Below are 19,437 nucleotides of genomic sequence, written 5' to 3' on the forward strand. Positions count from 1 at the left end.
CATTTTTCTAGGTCATTGTGATCTAATATCAGTAATTTCACATGGCTCAATCTAATACTTCTATGGATGACATCCCTTGAACATTTCCCTATCTAAATTAGTTTCTCCACAGGAAAAAACACACAGTACCATTAGGAAACATAAGAGAACCAGTACAAGTAGTAGGACGGTGGCAGAATGATGATGAATGATGCTGAAGGACACACAGAGGCCATATGGAAGAGTTTGAGGAGCTACAGTAAGATCTTTGAGCTTTATCCTTAGGATGATGGGGATGACCACATTTGTATTTTAAGATGCTCACTCAAGACCACCTGGAGAGTGGAATGAGAAGGGTAACATGAGACAGAAAAACATAAAAAGTAGCTATGATGGTTGCTCAGTAAGAAAAGACAGATGCAGACGAGCAGTGGAAGGTGGGAGGGTTTGAGGACACAAAAGAGGCCAGCCTGGTCGGACTCGGTGACTTGGAGCAGGAGTTGAGGGCCCAGGAAGTGAGCATAGTAGGTCCATGGGGCCACACAGGGAGCCAGGCACAAGGACCCCTCCAGGCGGGTGATGGGCTATTCTCTGGGCTGGGTACATAGCAGGGAGAGCTGGTTTGGAGGGAAAAGGATGAGTTCTGGGCATCCCTGTTCACTCAGTTCTGATGAAAAGGAGAGCAAAGATCAGAAGCAGCAGGAAACGAAGGGAACTAATGTTTGCTGACTGCCCACGAGATGTGGACTTTATCTCTGCTGTTTAATAAAATCCACACCCTGACTCTAGAAGGCAGGTATCCCTCCTTCAGCTTGAAAGCCAAAGAAGATGACAGTGAACATTTACTGGAGGTTGGTAGTTGGATAAGCTGTAGAGCTGCATTCTAAATGGGCATGCATCTCTCCACCAGTGCCCAAGCTCATACGACCCCAAGCTGCCAGCCAGTAACCTAGTGAAACCTATGGTGTGTGTCATGCTTATGGCTGAAAAATGGGAGCTGGATAAGATCAACAGGAATATGCTGAAAACTTCCCCAGGCACAGACAGGAAAAGGTGAAGCTGGACTCAGAGCAGAGTACCTGACCCAGACAAGTATCTTACTTTCTAAGGAGGGGAGACATTTCCCATGAGGATGCTCATACCTGCATGCCCTCCTTACCCCACACTCTCTCCTGACCATCTTTGTCATAGTTCCTCCCTGTGTCTGGGGCACTAGAAATAGATAAATATCAGTCAATATTAGAAGAACTTGCTTCTCGAGGCGTAGAAGAAATCCCATAGTACCTTCCTTGCCCCGCAGAGCAGAACTCAGCAAGGCAGCTCCTCTCAGTGTCTCTTAAGGGACAATATTTTAGCCAATGGCATTATCTCAGTTGACAAGGGTTTAAGACATAGCCTATTTAAAGAGTTATTTAACAATTCCAAAATAGTAGCAAAACAGTCCATAAAGCTAAATGACTCCCAGGGAAGAAAGTACACATTACATTCTCATACTTGTTTCCTTAATTAGGAACAGATCCTGGTGGCTGGGATTTATTTTCATGAGTACACATCCACAAAAATGAGAAACATCTTGACATGCTGCAACATCCGTAATGTTTCTCAAACTGAATTCCTAATTGGGTTTAAAAAAAAAAAAAAAGGCAACCACGAATTTTCATGCTGGTTTTGAGTCAGGATTCAAAACAGAACCTAAGATGTGCACTTTTAAATATTGTTCCAAAACATGTATAAGCTGGGTCAAAATCTGTAAGACCCACTTCAGACATTAAAAAGAAAAAAAGTAGAAAACAGACCAAGGCATGAATTCGGAATTTAACATGGCAAAGAAGATTCTTCCTATGGAACATGAAAACTAACTTGTGATCTCCCCCAGACATTTTTAAACAACCTAATCTATTTACCTTTTATAAAGAGGAGAAAAGGACTGGGTGATGTTTATTTGGCACCTGCTTGAATCCTGTTACAGAATTCAAAGGACTCCTTTCTCTGTGTTTTTCTGTGAACTTATTACAGAAATTGGCTAGGCTTTTTCTTTGCTTTCACTAAATTCTGTTACAGTTAGGAATCCAGGTGCACCATGGAGGCTTAATGAAGAAATTCTCATCCTTACCTACGCAGCTTGTCCTCAAGCACTTCCATGTACTTCATAGTATTCTCCTTCACATTCATTTCTGCAAAACAAAAATCCGAAGTTGATGCACTTGTACTCAAAGATTGAACAAAACCCAGAAGTGCTCAACTAAAAGCCTAAAACTCTCAGTCAGGCCAATAGTAATGATAACATCCTAGGTTTGGAAAGCCCTTAAATCCATTGAGATGGCTGTCTGGAGAGATGTGCTGGAAATGCTCTGAGGCCTCCAGGGTCTCTACTAGAGACAGAGCGTCCTTGTGCTGTGTTTTCAAAGGCAGCTCATTTGGTGGATGGTATGGAAGCTGCTGTGCTCTGTGCCTCCCACCATTCCCCCCTGGTAGTCAAGAGCTTGGTTGCAGAGGATGGAAAAAAAGACCAGAGTGGGAAACAACTCTCATCCTGTGGATGAACCAGAAAAACTTCACCAGTAGTAGCATGGGACTGCAGACCCTTTCACTAGACACACAGGGAAATGTGATCCTGACAGTATTTGACATAAATGGCTCAGCTTCCAAAGCTGGAATGTCAGAGGCCCTTTGAGATAAACTCAGAGCCTCGTGATTATCAAATGTTGGAGGAATAGATGCTTGTTGTGCCCCAATGGATTAAAGAGGCATTTAACTAATAAAAAGAGATTTGGTCCTTTGTGAGTGAAGAAAATTTTTATTTCTGACTTCTTAGTGGGTTTAAAAAAAAACCATTGATTTACCATCATCACTTTTTTAAAAAATAAAGGGAATAAAACGGGGGAGGGACTCATCCTGTTTTACTATGTAAGTAAACATTTGTGTACTAAAAAAGAGAGAGAGATTCGGTGCACTCTGGGCAAGCCCAGACAGCCTCTGTTTCCTTCTCTGGGGAAAGAAAGTGCCATGCTCTCAAGGTGATCACTGATGGAGATGTGAATATGAAGCACCCAGAAGAGCAGGTGGCAGCAGAGAAGTCCCCATCAGATGGTAGCTGTAATTAGTGATGTTGCTGCCATTCCTATCATGACCATTATTATTGCTATTGTGGAGTTCATTAGTGTTTTTATTCCAACCTATATTCTCAAAGGCAAATCATGCATTGACACTCTAAAGTTGGGATGTGTGGAAAGCAGAATCCATACTGCCTGACTCTGCCCTGAGCCTGAGCCTAGAGGACACTCATGACCTGATTTTGTCAACATGTTTGTATTAGGGTATGGGACAGGGGGTACATTTGTAACTGGAAAAAGTATCTCAAAATTCCTCATAAAGAAACCAAATATTTACATAGAAATTCAAACAAAAGTTCTGACTCATGAGTTCATAATAGATAAAAATAGAAATGTACCCAGTGAAAGCAATTATTTAAGTTGGTTTCTTTATCTTTTTGATTTATGCCAACCTCATTTACAACTTAAGGTGTGTTGAGGTTTTTTTTTTTCTTTCTCCAAATAAGTATTTATTTTTAGCACCTACTGTGTGTTGGGTACTATGCTAGCACAGAGAATAAGGTGCGGTGGTAAGAATCCATGAAGCAGAAATCTGTTCACTAGTTCATCTGGAGCAAGTACTACAAATTTAGAACGTCCCAACTGGAAATCCTCTTTTTCACATTCTACACATGTTTATGTGCCACACACTGTTCTAAGCCCTTGGAATAAACCTGTGAACAGAAGCAATAAAGATTCCTGCCTATATAATGCTTCATTCTGGTAAGGGCAGGTAATAAAGAATAAACATAAGAGTTTCACAGAAAACTAGAAGTTAGTTAGTACTACAAAGCAAGAGAAAGAAGGGTATCAGAATGGGGCTGCAGAGTGGTCAGGCATCATTAGGAAAGGTGACATTTGAGTAAAAGTATGAAGAGGTGGGGGGAGCACATGAGCAGCCACACTGGGAAGATCAGCGCAGGTGGAAGGACCAACCTGTCTAAAGGTCCTAGGACAGGAGCACACCTGACTTCTCCAGCAACATCTAGAGCAGATTTTGTCTGGGAAAAGAGATGAAGGCAGAGAAATAGCTCAGCTCCCACCATGCAGGCCATTGTGGCAAGCTGTGTTTCCATAACATAGCCACAGTAATATTCCCAGCCCCACACCCTATTCCAGAACTTGGCTGTTCTCCATCAAGCACTGAAATCGATTTCTCTCCTCTTCAGCCTGAACAGGCTATGACATTACAACCAATAGAGAATGACAGGAAGGATGCTCTTTAACCTCTGAGGCTAGGGTCCAGCTTCTGCCCACCTCTTTCTACTGGCAACTCAGCCACCAGGTTGTGAGGAAGCCCAAGCCACATGGAGAAGCCATGCATAGGTGTTCTGGCCGAAGGCCCAGGAGAAGCTTTCAGTCAATAGCCAGATATATGAGTAAGCAAGCTTTCAGATGATCTGAGCCATAGAGTCTGAGGGACCCAGACATCATGAAACAGAGACAACCCACCTCTGTTGCTCCAGGTCTAAATGCCTGACACACAGAATTTGCACACACAATAAATGACTGTTAAGTCATTAGGTTTTGGCATGATTTGTTATATAGCTATGGCTCCTGGAAAGCCATGTCAGGATTTTGAGTGCTCTGAGTGAAATGGGAAAATACTGGAGAAGAAAGGTGACAATCTGGCTCATGGCTGCTATGTTGAGATAGAGTCTAGGAAGGCACAAGAGAAGTCGAGAGACGGGAAAGTTAGAGTGATCATCCAGAACGAGGTAAGGGAGACTGAGACCATGGTGTTCCAGGAGTGGGTGATAAGAGGCAGATTTTGGATATAATTTAAAGATAGATATGGCAGGAGTTCCTGATGGATTGAATTCAGGTGTGTGAAAAAGAGACCCATCAAGAATGACTGCAAGGTTTTCACTCTGAGTCACTGGAAAACAGCATTGCTGTCAATGGAGATGGGAAGGTTTCACAGGTGAAACCAGTTTGGGGAGACGAGCAAGAGTTCAGTCTTAGACTGAAATTTGCTATGAGAGTAGAACTTAAATGTTCTTACCAAAAAAAAAAAAAAAAAAAAAGGTAAATACAAGTGGTGATGGATGTTTTCATTAACCAGATGAAGAGGGAAGGGGTTCTTTCACAACACACATATGTATCAAATCATCATGTTGTTTACTTTATTTTTTTAAAAAAATTTTATTTATTTATGATAGTCACACAGAGAGAGAGAGAGAGAGGCAGAGACATAGGCAGAGGGAGAAGCAGGCTCCATGCACCGGGAGCCCGACGTGGGATTCGATCCCGGGTCTCCAGGATCGTGCCCTAGGCCAAAGGCAGGCGCCAAACCGCTGCACCACCCAGGGATCCCCATGTTGTTTACTTTAAATACCTTACAATTTTATTTGTCAATTATACCTCAATACACTGGAAAAAGATAAAAATAAAAGCAGTTGAGAAACTCAAAAAGAGTCCAATTTTGGATCTGATAACTTTGAGCTGAGCCATCCGGTGGGGATGTCAAGGACAAAGTTGGATATATGAGTCAAGGAAAGGTCTGGCATGCAGATGGCCATTTGGAAGATATTGGCAGGTGAAGCAGTGAGTCTAGATGATATCACTTAGGAAGTGAGAGTAATTTAAGAAGCTCTTAGTGATCATATGTAACTATGGTTATATTGTGATAGCATCTTTCATCCAAAGGGGAAAAAATGCACAGCACCTCCCTTGAGGATAAGAAAGCCACACTCTTATGTTAAAATTAATCCAGATATATTCCATATTAATGATTTTGTTCAGAAATCACTACATACTTGGCTCATCTAAGCATCCAAGTCTCCAGTTAGTGACATTGCTGGACCCAAACAGGAGCATAGGCAGTTTCATGTGCTTTTCCACTTGCCTAGAGGCTGCCATGTGACAAGGATGTCACACTGAAATCCCGCCTTCATTGGATCTTGACCCATCTCCCAGCCAGGCAGCCTAAAATGCCTTGCATGCATATGCACTAGGTTGACTCACAACCTTCCAGAAAGGACAGGACCATAGACAGGGAATTTAAGTTTTTATCTTCCTAAATAATATACCCAAGTTGGGGTGCCTGGGTGGCTCAGTTGGTTGAGGTCTGACTCTTGATTCTCACTCAGGTCATGATCTCAGGGTGGCGAGATCAAGTCCCACATTGGGCTCCATGCTGGGCATAGAGCCTGCTTAAGATTCTCCCTCCCCATCTCTAAAGAAAAAAAATGCTCAAGATGCAGTGAGAACAGAGCTCATCTTTTCTTCTCTTCTCATCGTGCCTCTGTTTCCTTTTTTCCTAATCTGTTCTTAGAGTGGACACTAGAAGAATGGTAGTGGTATTGAGGCAAGCTTCTGAGAACCAAGGGTAGTGCTGAAGGAAGCTGAATACTCCGGGTCAGCAGGCCTCCTAATGAAAAATGCAGAAATATTTCCCCTCCTCTCCATTTGCTGAGGGAATCTGATATTCAGAGTTGGGCAATATTGTCAGAATGGAATTCATAGAATTAATTTCATGAATCCAATTAAGCAAAAACTGATTGATAATTAAGTGCAGTCAATCTGTGAAAACATTTAGCAGAGTGTGTGGTACAAACACAAATCAACATTATGGGAATTTAACCCGGGTTCTACTTCATACCAGGCACCATATGAGGCACTATTTAAATCTAAAAGAGACATGGCTTCAAGGGATACAGAGATAGCTACGGGGTGAGACTCTAACATGGATGTCTCCCTGGAGTGCACAGCAACATTTTCCATAAATCTTCATGATAACTGATAATCCACAAATGCCCCCAAGTCTGATGAAAAAAACACTACCAAGTTGCCCAGCAATATCCTTTTTTTTTCAGCAATATCCTTTTAAGCATACACAAGGAAGGTAAAGGAATGTTAAGTAGAAAACAGGCCTAACTTGGTTTTAATGCATTTTATCCTTTGTTTGCATCATAAAAGGACAGCAATATTGGTCAGGATACTAGTATAGGAAATGAGCAACATCCAGGCAGACTCACTATCAGATTGAAGGAAGCAGTGATATGGAGAACTTCAGCCCTACCACCTTTTTGATGCGTAAGGACAGCATCATGAGATCAGGACAATACCACCTCAAATTTGAAAATGGAAACCAAAGAGACTCCATCAGTTTAGCATGAATCACAAAGTTTGTCTAACATTTGCCATTTTCTCAGAAGAATTTGCCAATAACATAGTAATTCTAGTAAACATCTAGTTTGGCCTCACTTTACAAAAATAAGTCATCAGATTTTTTTTTTTAAAGATTTATTTATTTAACCATGAGAGACACAGAGACAGACAGACAGAGAGAGAGGGAGAGGCAGAGACATAGGCAGAGGGAGAAACAGGCTCTTCACAGGAGCCGATGCAGTGTTCGATCCCGGATCCAGGAATCACGACCTGAGCCAAAGGCAGCGGCCCAACCACTGAGCCACCCAGGCGTCTCAAGTCATCAGATTTCAAATATCCTTATTCAAGGTTCGATTTAGACACAATTAGCTCCCACTAGTAAAATCCTCCAAAAGGAAGATGTGAAAGACACAGGAGGAATTACAGAATTCTGAGAAATTTTCAAACATCTAAAATAGTATTCTTCTGTTGGAGTGAATGAAAGAATTACTGTTTTTTTGAATAATCAAACTATGCATCGAGATGGAGTAGTAACACTAGGCTAATGAAGACCCAGGGAAGTCAAAGACACAGAAAAATGGACTTATAACTTGTTTGTCTTGATATGTGGGATGGATTAGTGTTGTCTAGGACCTTGAAAGATGGTGGAATCCATGATGTGAAGCACTACACAAGTCAACTTTTACACTGGAGGGCAAGAGGGAAATGACAGCCATGAGTGCCTGATAATAATAGAGTGATCTTGTAACACTGGAAAGTCACCATGCAGAAAACATGATACCAAGGTAATGATATCAATGACATTTCATTGAGCACTTCCTGGGCTTGTTCTAAACACTAAACAATGATAGTACCTATGAAGCAGCTCTATTATTATCCTCATTTTACACAGATGACACAGAAAGGCAGCAAGGACCAAAGTCACACAGCCAGTGAGGGATCATCTCAGAGCCCACTGTTATGGAACCCATGACTTCCATTTTAAATAACACAGGGGTTCAGAAAATGCACATAGAATAAATACCTGTGAAATTTTAGCCACCAACAAAATGAAGCCGGTGTTCACACAGAAAGTAAATCAAGGAAAGACCAAAGATTGCTCTAAAAAGTCAGAGCTGCAAAAAGCATGGACAATTATAAAGAACAGCCATCAATAAATGGAAACCTGATTGTATGTAAATTGCAGGGAAGAATGCTGCTAGCATATTTGCCTAAAATAAATCACCATTAATATGAATACATATTCACATATATATGTCTACATATATACATGTAAAGGGTATAGGCCAAGGTGATTTCATAGTAGGTTGCACCAGAAAATGATTAATAATTCTCTGAGGCTTATATTCATGTTGTTTGCTCCTAATAATAGGACGTCAACTTCACTTGGTTTTACGAACAGATTTTTATTTGCATGTATCTATTTGTTTATTTATAGCATTTTCTGTTACCACTATGCAAGGTGGTCATTTAAATAGAATCTCAGGTGGGTTCCTGGGCTTTTGGCTGGTCATTGTCAACTCCCTAGGGTGGATACCAAATAAACACACCATCACTAAATGAACGGCGGCTTCACTTCTCATTGGCAGGTCATCATTCAGCGTGTTAATTTCTCTCTCTTTTTTTCGTCTGATGTCGATAAGAGATTTGCAGAGAGAAGAAAAATGGCCAGATATGGATCTGACAGCATTAATAAATGATACCAAAGAGCAGGCTTCTCTTTTAGGGGCGTGCCTGACTCTCATTCTTATACCCACTAGTTTCTTCAATGCCTGCCTTGTGCCGGGTTGTGCATTGGGCACTGCCGCTGTAAACATGAATCAGATGGCACTGCCACTGTAGACATGACTCAGATGCGGCCCTTAGCCTGGAGGACAGCAGGTTTGGCAACAGAAAACAGTCACACAAATGCATGATGAATCAAAACAACGAGTCAAGTTCAGTGATTGAAACTTAAAGCAGCAGTCTGTTCTGGGAGCGACGCAGAAGAGATTCCGCCCAGCGTGAGGGGGTTAGAAATGGACTTCCTGAGGAAGTGAATGAAGTAGAAATCTTAAAGGATTTTCCATGCTGGCTGAAGCCGCAGGAGGCATGGGTAATCTGAAACAGCAGTTGCACATAAAATCAGATTTGTGTTTTAGAATATTGGGCATTTAATGTCATATTATTTCACCCTCTCAATAATTTCTGAATAATTTTTTCCCCCTCAGCTTACATTAAGATTAGTCAAAGTGGTGCATGATCCCACACCAAAGAAGGCAGGGTGCCTGCAGGAATTGGGCAGATCCAAAAGCACAGGCTCTGAGCTTCTACCACCAGTATCACAGCCACACCTGGAAGCAGACACAGCGATGAACTCCTGCAACCAGATGTTCTCCTTTGGGGGGATCTGAGTAGGAATGTTGTGTTACGATAGGCTCACACTGGCAGAGGCATCCAAAGGTCAGAGGGTGGAAAAGCTTTTTCAGAACTGGGGCATCATCTGACTCTGTTGCCCACTAAGGAAGTAAAACTAATTATTCTGAACTGTGTTTATGCTTCACCTGTGCCATTTTGCTCCGCGTGCTGGTGTGTGGCAAAGGCTATCCCCCCAGATGCCTCGTGGCTGCCTCAGGGAGCCCTCCTCACTGCCCTTGAACCCAAAGCCCATCTCAGTGACTTGTCCATCTTGACACCCTTGTCTGTAGAAACCACGCCTGGTTGGGTGGGAAGAGATGGTGGGCAGGTAGGAAGGAAGGAGAAACGAGTAGGTAAGCTCTACTAGGTTTAAAAATGTTTAATATATAGTGAGTGATTCCAGTCCATAAAAGATAAAAGCCCAGAGTTCCAATTTCACCTGCTGTGCTTGTCCCGAGTTAATTGGGTATCATCTGATACAGTAATTCTCACTTTCCCAGTTCAGACCTGCGCCTACATGCAATCTCCCGGTGCCCTTGAAGCACACAGCCTAATAAATCAGCACAATTCAATGACAAGAAGAAAAACCAAGTATGCATGGTATGGAAAGCAGGTCAGAAAAAAAACTAACGCTAATCCCGAGCAGCCTCACACCGCAGCCCCGGCGTGCATGTCCTCACCAGCCAAATGTTTCTACCAAATGGAAAGACAAGCTCCCTCTCCCAACTCTCCCTGCAAGACAGTAGCAGGCTCAGGTTCGACTTCTTGCTTTCTAGCCGCATATAACTTTTTTTTTTTTTTTTTTTAATGATAGTCACAGAGAGAGAGAGAGGCAGAGACACAGGCAGAGGGAGAAGCAGGCTCCATGCACCGGGAGCCCGACGTGGGATTCGATCCTGGGTCTCCAGGATCGCGCCCTGGACCGAAGGCAGGCACCAAACCGCTGCGCCACCCAGGGATCCCATATAACTTAAAAGACTTGAGGGGCACCTGTGTGGCTCAGTCGTTTGAGCATCAAATCCTTGGTTTCGGCTCAGGCCTGGTCTCAGGGTCATGAGACTGAGCCTGCATCAGCTCCCCGCTCAGCGGGGAGTGTGCTTGTCTCCTCCTCTATCTGCCCCTCCCCCCACGCCTGCACATGCACATAGGCTCTCTCTCTCTCAAATAAATAAATAAATCTTAAAAAAAAATAATTGAAAGAGTTGTGACCTGGAGATCCATTTACAATATTTTAAAAATTGCTTAAAATGTCTATTTATTTACATTGCCTGGTAGTGTACATTTGAGAATATACACTTTATTCTTTACTTCTTTCTCCTTACTCCCCTCAAACATGCACACCACACCCACAGATACACACATGATTTACTTCTCTTCTCTTTGACAGACAGACTAAGGAATGGAATGTGGGGCTTGGTTTTTAAAATGGAATACTATTTTCTTAAACAATATGTGTTTTAAAAAAAAAGCCCAAATCCACATTTGATCTTCTTAAGCGAAGGAAAGTGAGCTCATGAGGTGCCAGCATGATGCATCCATGTGGGTGCATTATCTATTTACAATAACTCCCCAAATCCTTTTGAGGATAAGAAGACTGAGGCTGACGGAAGTTCATTCAAGGAGTAAATAAAAAACTCAGACCCAGTTCAGTTTTATAACAAAGTCTATGTGTTCTCAAATACATAATCCTGCTGCCCAATTGTCATGAAACATAACTGACGAATTTCACTGAAGGCATTCTATATTTCACAGAAGGGAAGAATTTACTTTTCCCTTAACTGTGAAAGATTTGAAACTGGCATCTCTATATTGGACACAAGAACACCCGAGGTCTGACCTGAGTTATTGCCCCTGCAAGAGAGATCCTGGAATGCTGGCAGGACAACTCAGAGTGTGCTCCAGGGCAAGGAACAGCAACTAACTATCTGAAGCCAATCAGATCCCCAACTTCATGGATTCTCCATGTTGGATGTGCCCCTCTGAGCTATCTTGGGAAGTAACTAAGCAGGCAGCTCAGTTAATGGCCTTGCTCCTTGCACCCAGCAGATTTGGGCAAGGTAGTGCTAGGGATACAGAGGGAAAGATTTTAACATCACCAACAGCTCTGCTTATCAGTCCCATAGCTTATCAACCCATGTTCACCACCTCCAGCAGAGGGATTATCTGCCCAACACCCCTCCGTTTTGAGGTGCTAATCATCCTCAACCCAACCCCTTGCCAGCATAACCTAGCACCCACTGGCTTCTTGGCTGAGTCTTTCCTGGGTAGAGGAGACACTCATATGAACCAACTGGCTCCTTGCTCCAGAGTTTTCAAATGTGCACAAATTGAAGAGGATCCTCATTCTCCGGTGCCATGCAGACAAATGGCTGGGGGCTGCCTGCAGCTACAATTGGGTCCCAGTTTGAAGATGAAGCTGACACAGATTAGCTCTCAAGGCCCTGGGCCCACCACCCCACTGCCCAACCCATCCCCATGTCCACCATGGTGACTTGAGTCAATGCAGTGTCATTTCTGATGCCTGAGGGTCACCCCTCTGCTCTGTTTCCTCTGCCTGGAATATCCTCTTCAAATGTTTTCTGCCTTCCTACCCACCAAGACGCTCTCTGGGCTATAAGATCCTGCTTTCTTGCCCTGCGCCCCCTCTTCCCATGGTGCCTCTCACTCCTTCTGGGCTTCTGCAGATCTTTCACACCTTCCTATAGCCATCAAGTTTATGTGGGACATGGCTGATCTCTCTGCTCAAATTGTATCTTCTTTGAACCCTTAGCGCCCAGCGCAATCCTGGGCTCAGAGGAGGTGCCCGGTAGGTCCTGTGACACAAGCTATAGGCCAGGTATTATGCCAGCCACTGGGGAAGGAGTAGAGACCAGAGAGTTTCTGTTCTCAGGGGATTGACAGCCTGATAAGGAGATGGAAATCACAACAGATTATCAGGATGCCAAGTGCCTGAGGTCATCAGAGAATGACTCCCTGGAGGGTGCAGGAGAGACACAAATGCAACCCAGGGTGAAGGGACAGGCAGGGCCACGTGGGCTCCCTGAAAAAGAGGACCTGTGAACTGAGAAGGAGATGAATCTACGGATACGCCTCAGTTCCATTATAAACAAAACAGCACACAGGAGATGAGAGGGAGAGGTATGGAATGAAATAAAGAGGGAAGGGTGCAGAACTCCCATCTTTAAACACCCAGTCTTCAACCACGCCTCCTGCAACAAAGAGGCATCAACCTCCTGCTCACCCGGCTTCTCATGCTACTTGGTGGGCACTTGAACAGGGCAACTCCCCAATGAACCTGGATTACATGGGGACTACACAGACAATCCTGAGCCCTTAAAAGCTGTGACAACGTCTAAAAGTGAACTGGCTTTTTTTTTTTCCTGCACAAAGGCCAGCTAGCAGCCACCACTGCCAAATGATCCTTCAACTTGGGGTGAACAACCCAGGGTTTGGTTCCATTCAAGGCTCCGAACGAAGGGCATGCCTTTATCAAGCAGCAGACATGACCTCCCTCCAAGGTAAGACAATAGCACACAGCCCACAGGATGCAGTGCACAGTGTCCCCACCCTCCCCCCACTGTGCTCAAGTGCTAAAAGGAGGAGGTAGATGCAGACATATCAAGAAGACACTCCTAAGAAGACAAAATCCCTAAGATCCTACCTATCTAAGATCTTACCTATAGCTTTCTTGTTGATGTATTTTCTCAAGCCTTACACAGAAGTGGGGAAAAAGCCAGATGGGTCACACTGAGGCACCAATCAGATGGGAACAATTTTCCATGTAGGGACAATTTCACAAAAGTATGAGTTTAGGAGCACCTGGGTGGCTCAGTCAGTTAAGCGTCTGTCTTCAACTCAGCTCCTGATCTCAGGATCCTGGAATTGAAACCCGCAATGGGGCTCTCTGCTCAGTGGGGAGTCTGCTTCTCCCTCTCCTTCTGCCCTTCCCCACCTCTGCTCATTCTCTCTCTCTCTCTCTCTCTCTCTCTGTCTCAAATAAATAAATAAAATCTTTTTTTAAAAAAAGTATGAGTTTAACTGGCTGTAAGATTCCTTCCTTCTAGTGACAACCCCCATCACAAACACACACACACACACACACACACACACACACGCAGTGCCCATATCTATGCACTTGCTGTCACCTCCACATGGCCCCATGACCAAGCCACACATGACCAGGCACCTGCTGCCGTGGACCAAGTCTTCTGAGAGGCCAGGTGTAAGCAGCATGCCTCTCCTCCCCTTCAACACACAGCCCATGCTGGCATGAGTCATAAAGCCAGGATGTTGGAAAAACTAACAGAGGAAAAACATGAATAGTTTGCATCCCTGCTTCCTCAGGACAAACATGTGCCAGGTGGGAACGACCATACGATATAAAATCTCAGAGGAAAACAGCCTGAATGAAGCCTCTTGCTTCTGCCTGAAATGACTCATCTTCCCAAACTCTTCAGTCCAGGATCACCCTACTGGGACAGGCATCGGGGATGCAGGTCTTGTTGGGTGCTCATCTTGAGGGGTGGTGTGACCTTGTCCCCCAGGGCCTGGTACCAGACAACCAGGGACATCCCTGTGCCCCAGAGCCCTGCCCTGAAATTATTCAAACCAGCCAGTCCTCAGCCTGCATGCCCTGCCGCACCTGTCCCTTCCCTCACGATAAAGGCTCTTGACTACATTTTCCCCTCAATCCCTCTGCCTCCTGACTGAGCCTGGCACTTCCCCATGTGACCTCCATGGTGTGGCCTGTGCCTCCCCTTGGGACCTGTGACCTACAAACTCTCTTTTCAAGAGCAATCGTTGGCCTGACCATACCTGATTAATTATAAAACCTATACTGGAAACTCTCAACTTAGGACAATAGAACATGCTACATTCAGCCACTTACCAGACAGATTTATAATCAGATACACAGTATATGTGCCTTGTGCTGTATCTCTGCCCCAGCCTCACATATAGTAGTGATGAGTCTGCTCTCACCAACATGTGCCACTAATTCTATAATGGACAAGGGAAAAGAAAGAGACAAGCCTTATCAGCAATGAATACAACATTATGAAAGAGCTGAATTTCAGCCTTATCAAAAAAACTGCCAGGGAACATAATCCTTGAACTTCCACAGACCAGGCAATGATGTGTGGTAGGAGGCTCCCAGGTGGCTCCTTGCTGGAACAGGTATCAGGGATGCAGGCCTTGTTGGGTGCTCATCACGAGGGGTGGTAGGGCCGAGAGTGCCCAGCCTGCGCTTCTGAGGGTCTGACATGGTGCCCTGAACTGAGGCTTGGCACATCTGGCCGTTGTATTTTCTATTTCTACTCAGGGAAGGCTGGCCGCAGAACTCTGGAAACTATTAGTTCTGTCTTTGCCAGGGCCACTCAGTTGAGCCCCCAGAAGGGAAAGAACCTGAGATTCACCAACCTTTCTACGATGGCCCTTCTTACGAGAGAAAGGCCACGAAACCTTGCTTAACACCCTGTGCTGGCTTCCCTTTGACCTTGGAAACAAATCTAGACCTTTCCACAAACCCTGCAGGTGGGGCACAGTCAGTCTCCTATCTCCTCACCCACACCTCACCCCCTGGCACCCTGGCCTGGCCTCAACCTCTCCACACTAGACTCTTTCCCCGCCCTCTGCCTGGCCCTCCTCCCCTGCTCCCCGGGCAGAAGCTGTTTTCTTATCCTTAAGCTTCAGCTCAAATGTTGACTCCTTAGAGGGCGCTTCCCCCTTGGTCACTGGCTGCTTTCCATCCCAGTTATTTTCTCTCTGATCCTTGATTGTTGCCTTCATGGGCCTTACAACATCTGGTATTTATTCTATCTATGAGCTCATTTACCTGGTGGTGGTAGTGGTGGTGGTGGTTTTTATCTGTTTTTATTTCTCTGTCCCTCTCTTTAGGTTTCAGGAATACAGCACCCCACAGTGCGTTCCCCTATGCATTTGTTAGATTATCTATTAGCTCTGTTACAACGTGCATCTTATTTTGCTTCCCTGGCGTTGCTGCTGAGTCTTGCTATTGCTTCATACAGCAGAGAATGGCATGTGGGGAAACATCCTGACTATGAGCACAGGCGGGGGGCATTCCGGCACCCCTGGGGAGAGTGAGGGTCAGCTGTGGGCCGAGTATGAGACATCAGGGGTCACTGGTGCCGTATAGACTCAACTTCAGCATGAACACTCAGCACTACCCCCTGCAAGGGCTCTCCAGCTCACAGCCTACGGCTACAGAGCAGCTTCATATAGGAATGCACGTGAGAGCACAAGGTTTTGTGGGCCAACTTCTAATGTGAGAATGGGAATTCAGGACTGTGGGTGAAGAGAGTGCCTAAGCCAGCCCACCTGTTCTCATAGGTGCCTAGGAGAGCAGGATATGTAAGTCAGGGGGTCTGTACCCACTGCTAATGCCAGCATCTTAATCAGCTCCCACCTGCCGTCTGCAGTGGGCATGGCAGAGACAGAAGAACGCGTTGGCTGGAAAGCAGAAGAATGTTGAAACTCCCACTGTGATTCACAGTGCAAGCTGCCCCTCATGCAATTGAGAATGAAATGCAGCAAATGTTGAGGCTGAATCTCATTTTTAGTCTTTGACTTTGGAAATTGTATTTGGGGTAATGCTAATGTGAAGAGAGTGTATTAAAACAAAGTACAATAATAACATGGGGCATCTCTTAATAGCTTACAAGTGTCTTCCTTCCTTCCTTCCTTCCTTCCTTCCTTCCTTCCTTCCTTCCTTCCTTCCTTCCTCCTTCCTTCTTTCCTCCCTTCCTTCCTTCCTCCCTCCCTTTTGCTCTCCCTCCCTCTCTCCCTCCCTCCCTCCTTCCCTCTCAAACACACCCTAAAGAGCACAAGATCCATGAGAATTTAAAAATAGCCTAACATGGATTTCAAGTAGAGTAAACTAAATGAGTCCAATTTTCTATGCCTTTCATTTTAAATTATGCGCTAAATGTCTAGAAGCATGAGATGTAAGTGAGGAGGATGGGACATTTAAAATCTAATTTTCAAAAATTGGGTCCTAAGGCAGAACAGTGAAAATGCATTTACACATATAATTGTGCCTGCAAATCAATACTGGCAGAGCAAGTGCCCCTTTGGCTGGTGAGATCGCCTGGCCTGGGTTCACGAAGCCCCAGGAAGCCAATGCACTGGTTTGGTGGGTATGCGCTGAGCCCCTGCTTGGTGCCAGCCGGTGATCCAGCCCATGGCCTCAGCAACGTGGTGAACTAGCGAGGGAATGGCAGGGGTAAAGAGGTCTTTACCACACTGTGGGAGGGAAGAGGAGAGGCCAAGACAGAACAGCTAGTGAGCACAAAGACAGGCGCTTCCCACAGCGGAGAGACCAGTGGGGTTCAGGGAGGAGACATGCGGGAGAAGAACATAGCTGAAATCCAAGTGCTGTGCAAGGAACAGGGCAGGTAGCAAGGCAGAGAGACCAGGGGCAAGGAACTCCTGTACCGGTTCGGAAGTAAAGGGAGAAAGGACACACTTGGGAAACTAAACGTTCAGGCTGGCTGAAGATTAACGTGGGAGGAAGGTGGGGGAAGGGGGGCAGTAAGGGGCATGGGGAGAAACAAGGATGGAGAGAGGAAGCAGAGGGAAGTCAAGGGAGGCCTCATAGGTCCCTGTGGGAATGTGGGTTTCCTCCTACAAAGGGGAGCCTTTTGGGGTTCGACAGATGAGTGTGTTATGTCCATGAGAACAATTTCCCTGCAGCTACACTGCAGAATGGGTTGGCTGTAGGGCAGAGGACCGCAGGTGAGAGGATCTCTTCAACACTGCTGCTATGATGCAGGAGGACTGGATTCAGAACACGTTCGTGGGATGGACAAAGTGGGTTGATCTAAAAGACAGTAGGGGAGGACCCCTGGGTGGCTCAGTGGTTGAGTGTCTGCCTTGGCCTCAGGTCATGATCCCGGGGTCCTGGGATGGAGTCCCACACTGGACTCCCCGCAGGAAGCCTGCTTCTCCCTCTGCCTGTGTCTCTGCCTCACTGTGTGTCTCTCATGAATAAATAAAATATTTAAAAAACAATTAAAAAATAAAGACAGTAGGGAAATACAATTAACAGGAATTAGCTTTGGGTTGAATTCATTCATTCATTCACTCAGCAACTACATATCAAACAACTATTATGGGCTGGGCACTAGTCTAGAAGCTAGCAATACAACAGTGGAAACAAGAGTATTAAATAAGTGGGTATTTGTACAACTGCTCAGCGGTGCCTGAACTTTTTTGGGAACTACTGTGTTACTGCTTGTTAAATAGAATGAATACAATAAAACAGACAAAGGGTTTCGGAAGTGGAGGTGGGTGGGGGGATGGGGTAACTGGGTGACAGGCACTAGGAGGGCACTTGATGGGATGAGCACTGGGTGTTATACTGTATGTTGGCAAATTGAATTTAAATTTAAGAAAAAAGGAAGGAAATTCTTAAAAACCTTGCTGTGGCATATGTATGATCATAGCTTTTGAGAAATGAAAAAATAGGATTATTGTGAAGTTAAAAAAAAAAAAAAAACAGACATGGAGCCTACATTCCAAGTGGGGAGAGAGAAAAGCAAAGAAGTGAGTATAATACAGCAGATGTCGATAAGTATAAAAAGACAATGTGGGGGCGCCTGGGCATCACTGTCGGCTAGGCGTTCGACTCTTGGATTTGGCTCAGGGCGTGATCTCAGGTGTTGTGAGATTGAGCCCCGTGTCGGGCTCCACACTCAGCACGGAGTCGGCTTGGGACTCTCTCCCTCTCCCTCTGCCCCTCCCCGCACTTTTTCTCTCTCTCAAATAATCTTAAAAAAAAAAAAAGAAAAAGACAATGTGTGTATCAGGGGAGGGCTGCCATCTTAAACAGGATGATCAAAAAAATAAAAAATAAAAATAAATAAAAAATAAACAGGATGATCAGGGGAGCCTTCCTTGAGATGGTGACAGTTCAACAAAGACCCAATGGAGGTGAGGCCACACAAGCAGTTACAGAGAAGGAATACAGCATAAAGCCAGGTCTCTGGGTTGGTGGATCGGCAATGGAGAACACCAGAGGAAGACAAGATTTAGGAAGGAAGAAAATTAGTTCACTTTCTAATAGGTAGGGTTGGACATGTCTTTAAGATATCCAGGTAGAGCTGCCCAGCAGAAGGTTGTCCTGATGGGATGGAATTCAGCAAGGTGAACAGGGATTCGTTGTCCTTTACATGGTGAGTTGAAGCTGTGAGAGTAGATAGACCATTCAGGATGGATGTATTCATTTCCTATGGCTGGTGCAACAAATTGCTACGAACTTAGCAGCTGAAAACAACAGAAATGTATTATCTCACAGTTCTGCAGGTAGAAAGTAGCACATCATGGCTCAGCTGGTTCTTTGCTCAGAGCCTCACAGGATGAAATCAAGGTTGTTAGTAGAATCCAGATCTGCGAGACTTCAGGTCCCCATTTCCTTGCTGGCTGTCAGCAAGGAGAGCTTCATGTGTGGAAGAGGCAGAGAATGGAGCCCCTTCGCCGCAAATCTGCAGACAGTGATCCCCCTGATATGTGGAAGCACTAAATGCCAACAGAAAATCCATTCTGCAATCCCCATAGTTTCCTGGTATTTGTTTTAAGTATTTAAAATGCATTAGGCTTGACACTAAAACGGTTAATAAGTTAATGTCCTAGATATTTAGGAGGAGGTAGGTATAAAATTATTGGCTTAAAATGATCCCAGTGAAACCATTTCTTCTGACAAGATCATAAAATGCACTTTCCCAGTGAGTCATATATAACTGGCTGATGTCTTTTTTTTTTTTTTTTAATTTTTATTTATTTACGATAGTCACAGAGAGAGAGAGAGGCAGAGACACAGGCAGAGGGAGAAGCAGGCTCC

General features: G+C 44.7%; 1 protein-coding gene across 7 annotated transcripts in view; it reads right to left on the reverse strand.

The window, feature by feature from the left end:
• The window catches only part of DISC1 (DISC1 scaffold protein), a 354,242-nt gene that overhangs the window by 70,450 nt on the left and 264,355 nt on the right, over nt 1–19,437 (reverse strand). For 5 of the 7 annotated variants that reach the window (XR_013377586.1, XR_013377585.1, XM_077894502.1 and 2 more), the window contains exon 10: nt 2,093–2,153. Coding sequence is in view for 3 of the 7 variants with exons in the window: in XM_077894502.1 (XP_077750628.1) it covers nt 2,093–2,153 (61 nt within the window). In the remaining 4 variants the exon portion in view is untranslated. Of the gene's footprint in view, nt 1–2,092; nt 2,154–4,007; nt 4,073–19,437 lie in introns of those variants that run through there. The other 2 variants (XR_013377587.1, XM_077894507.1) reach the window with 2 other exon arrangements.

Source organism: Canis aureus, chromosome 4, assembly GCF_053574225.1.
Source record: "Canis aureus isolate CA01 chromosome 4, VMU_Caureus_v.1.0, whole genome shotgun sequence".
NCBI lineage: Eukaryota > Metazoa > Chordata > Mammalia > Carnivora > Canidae > Canis > Canis aureus.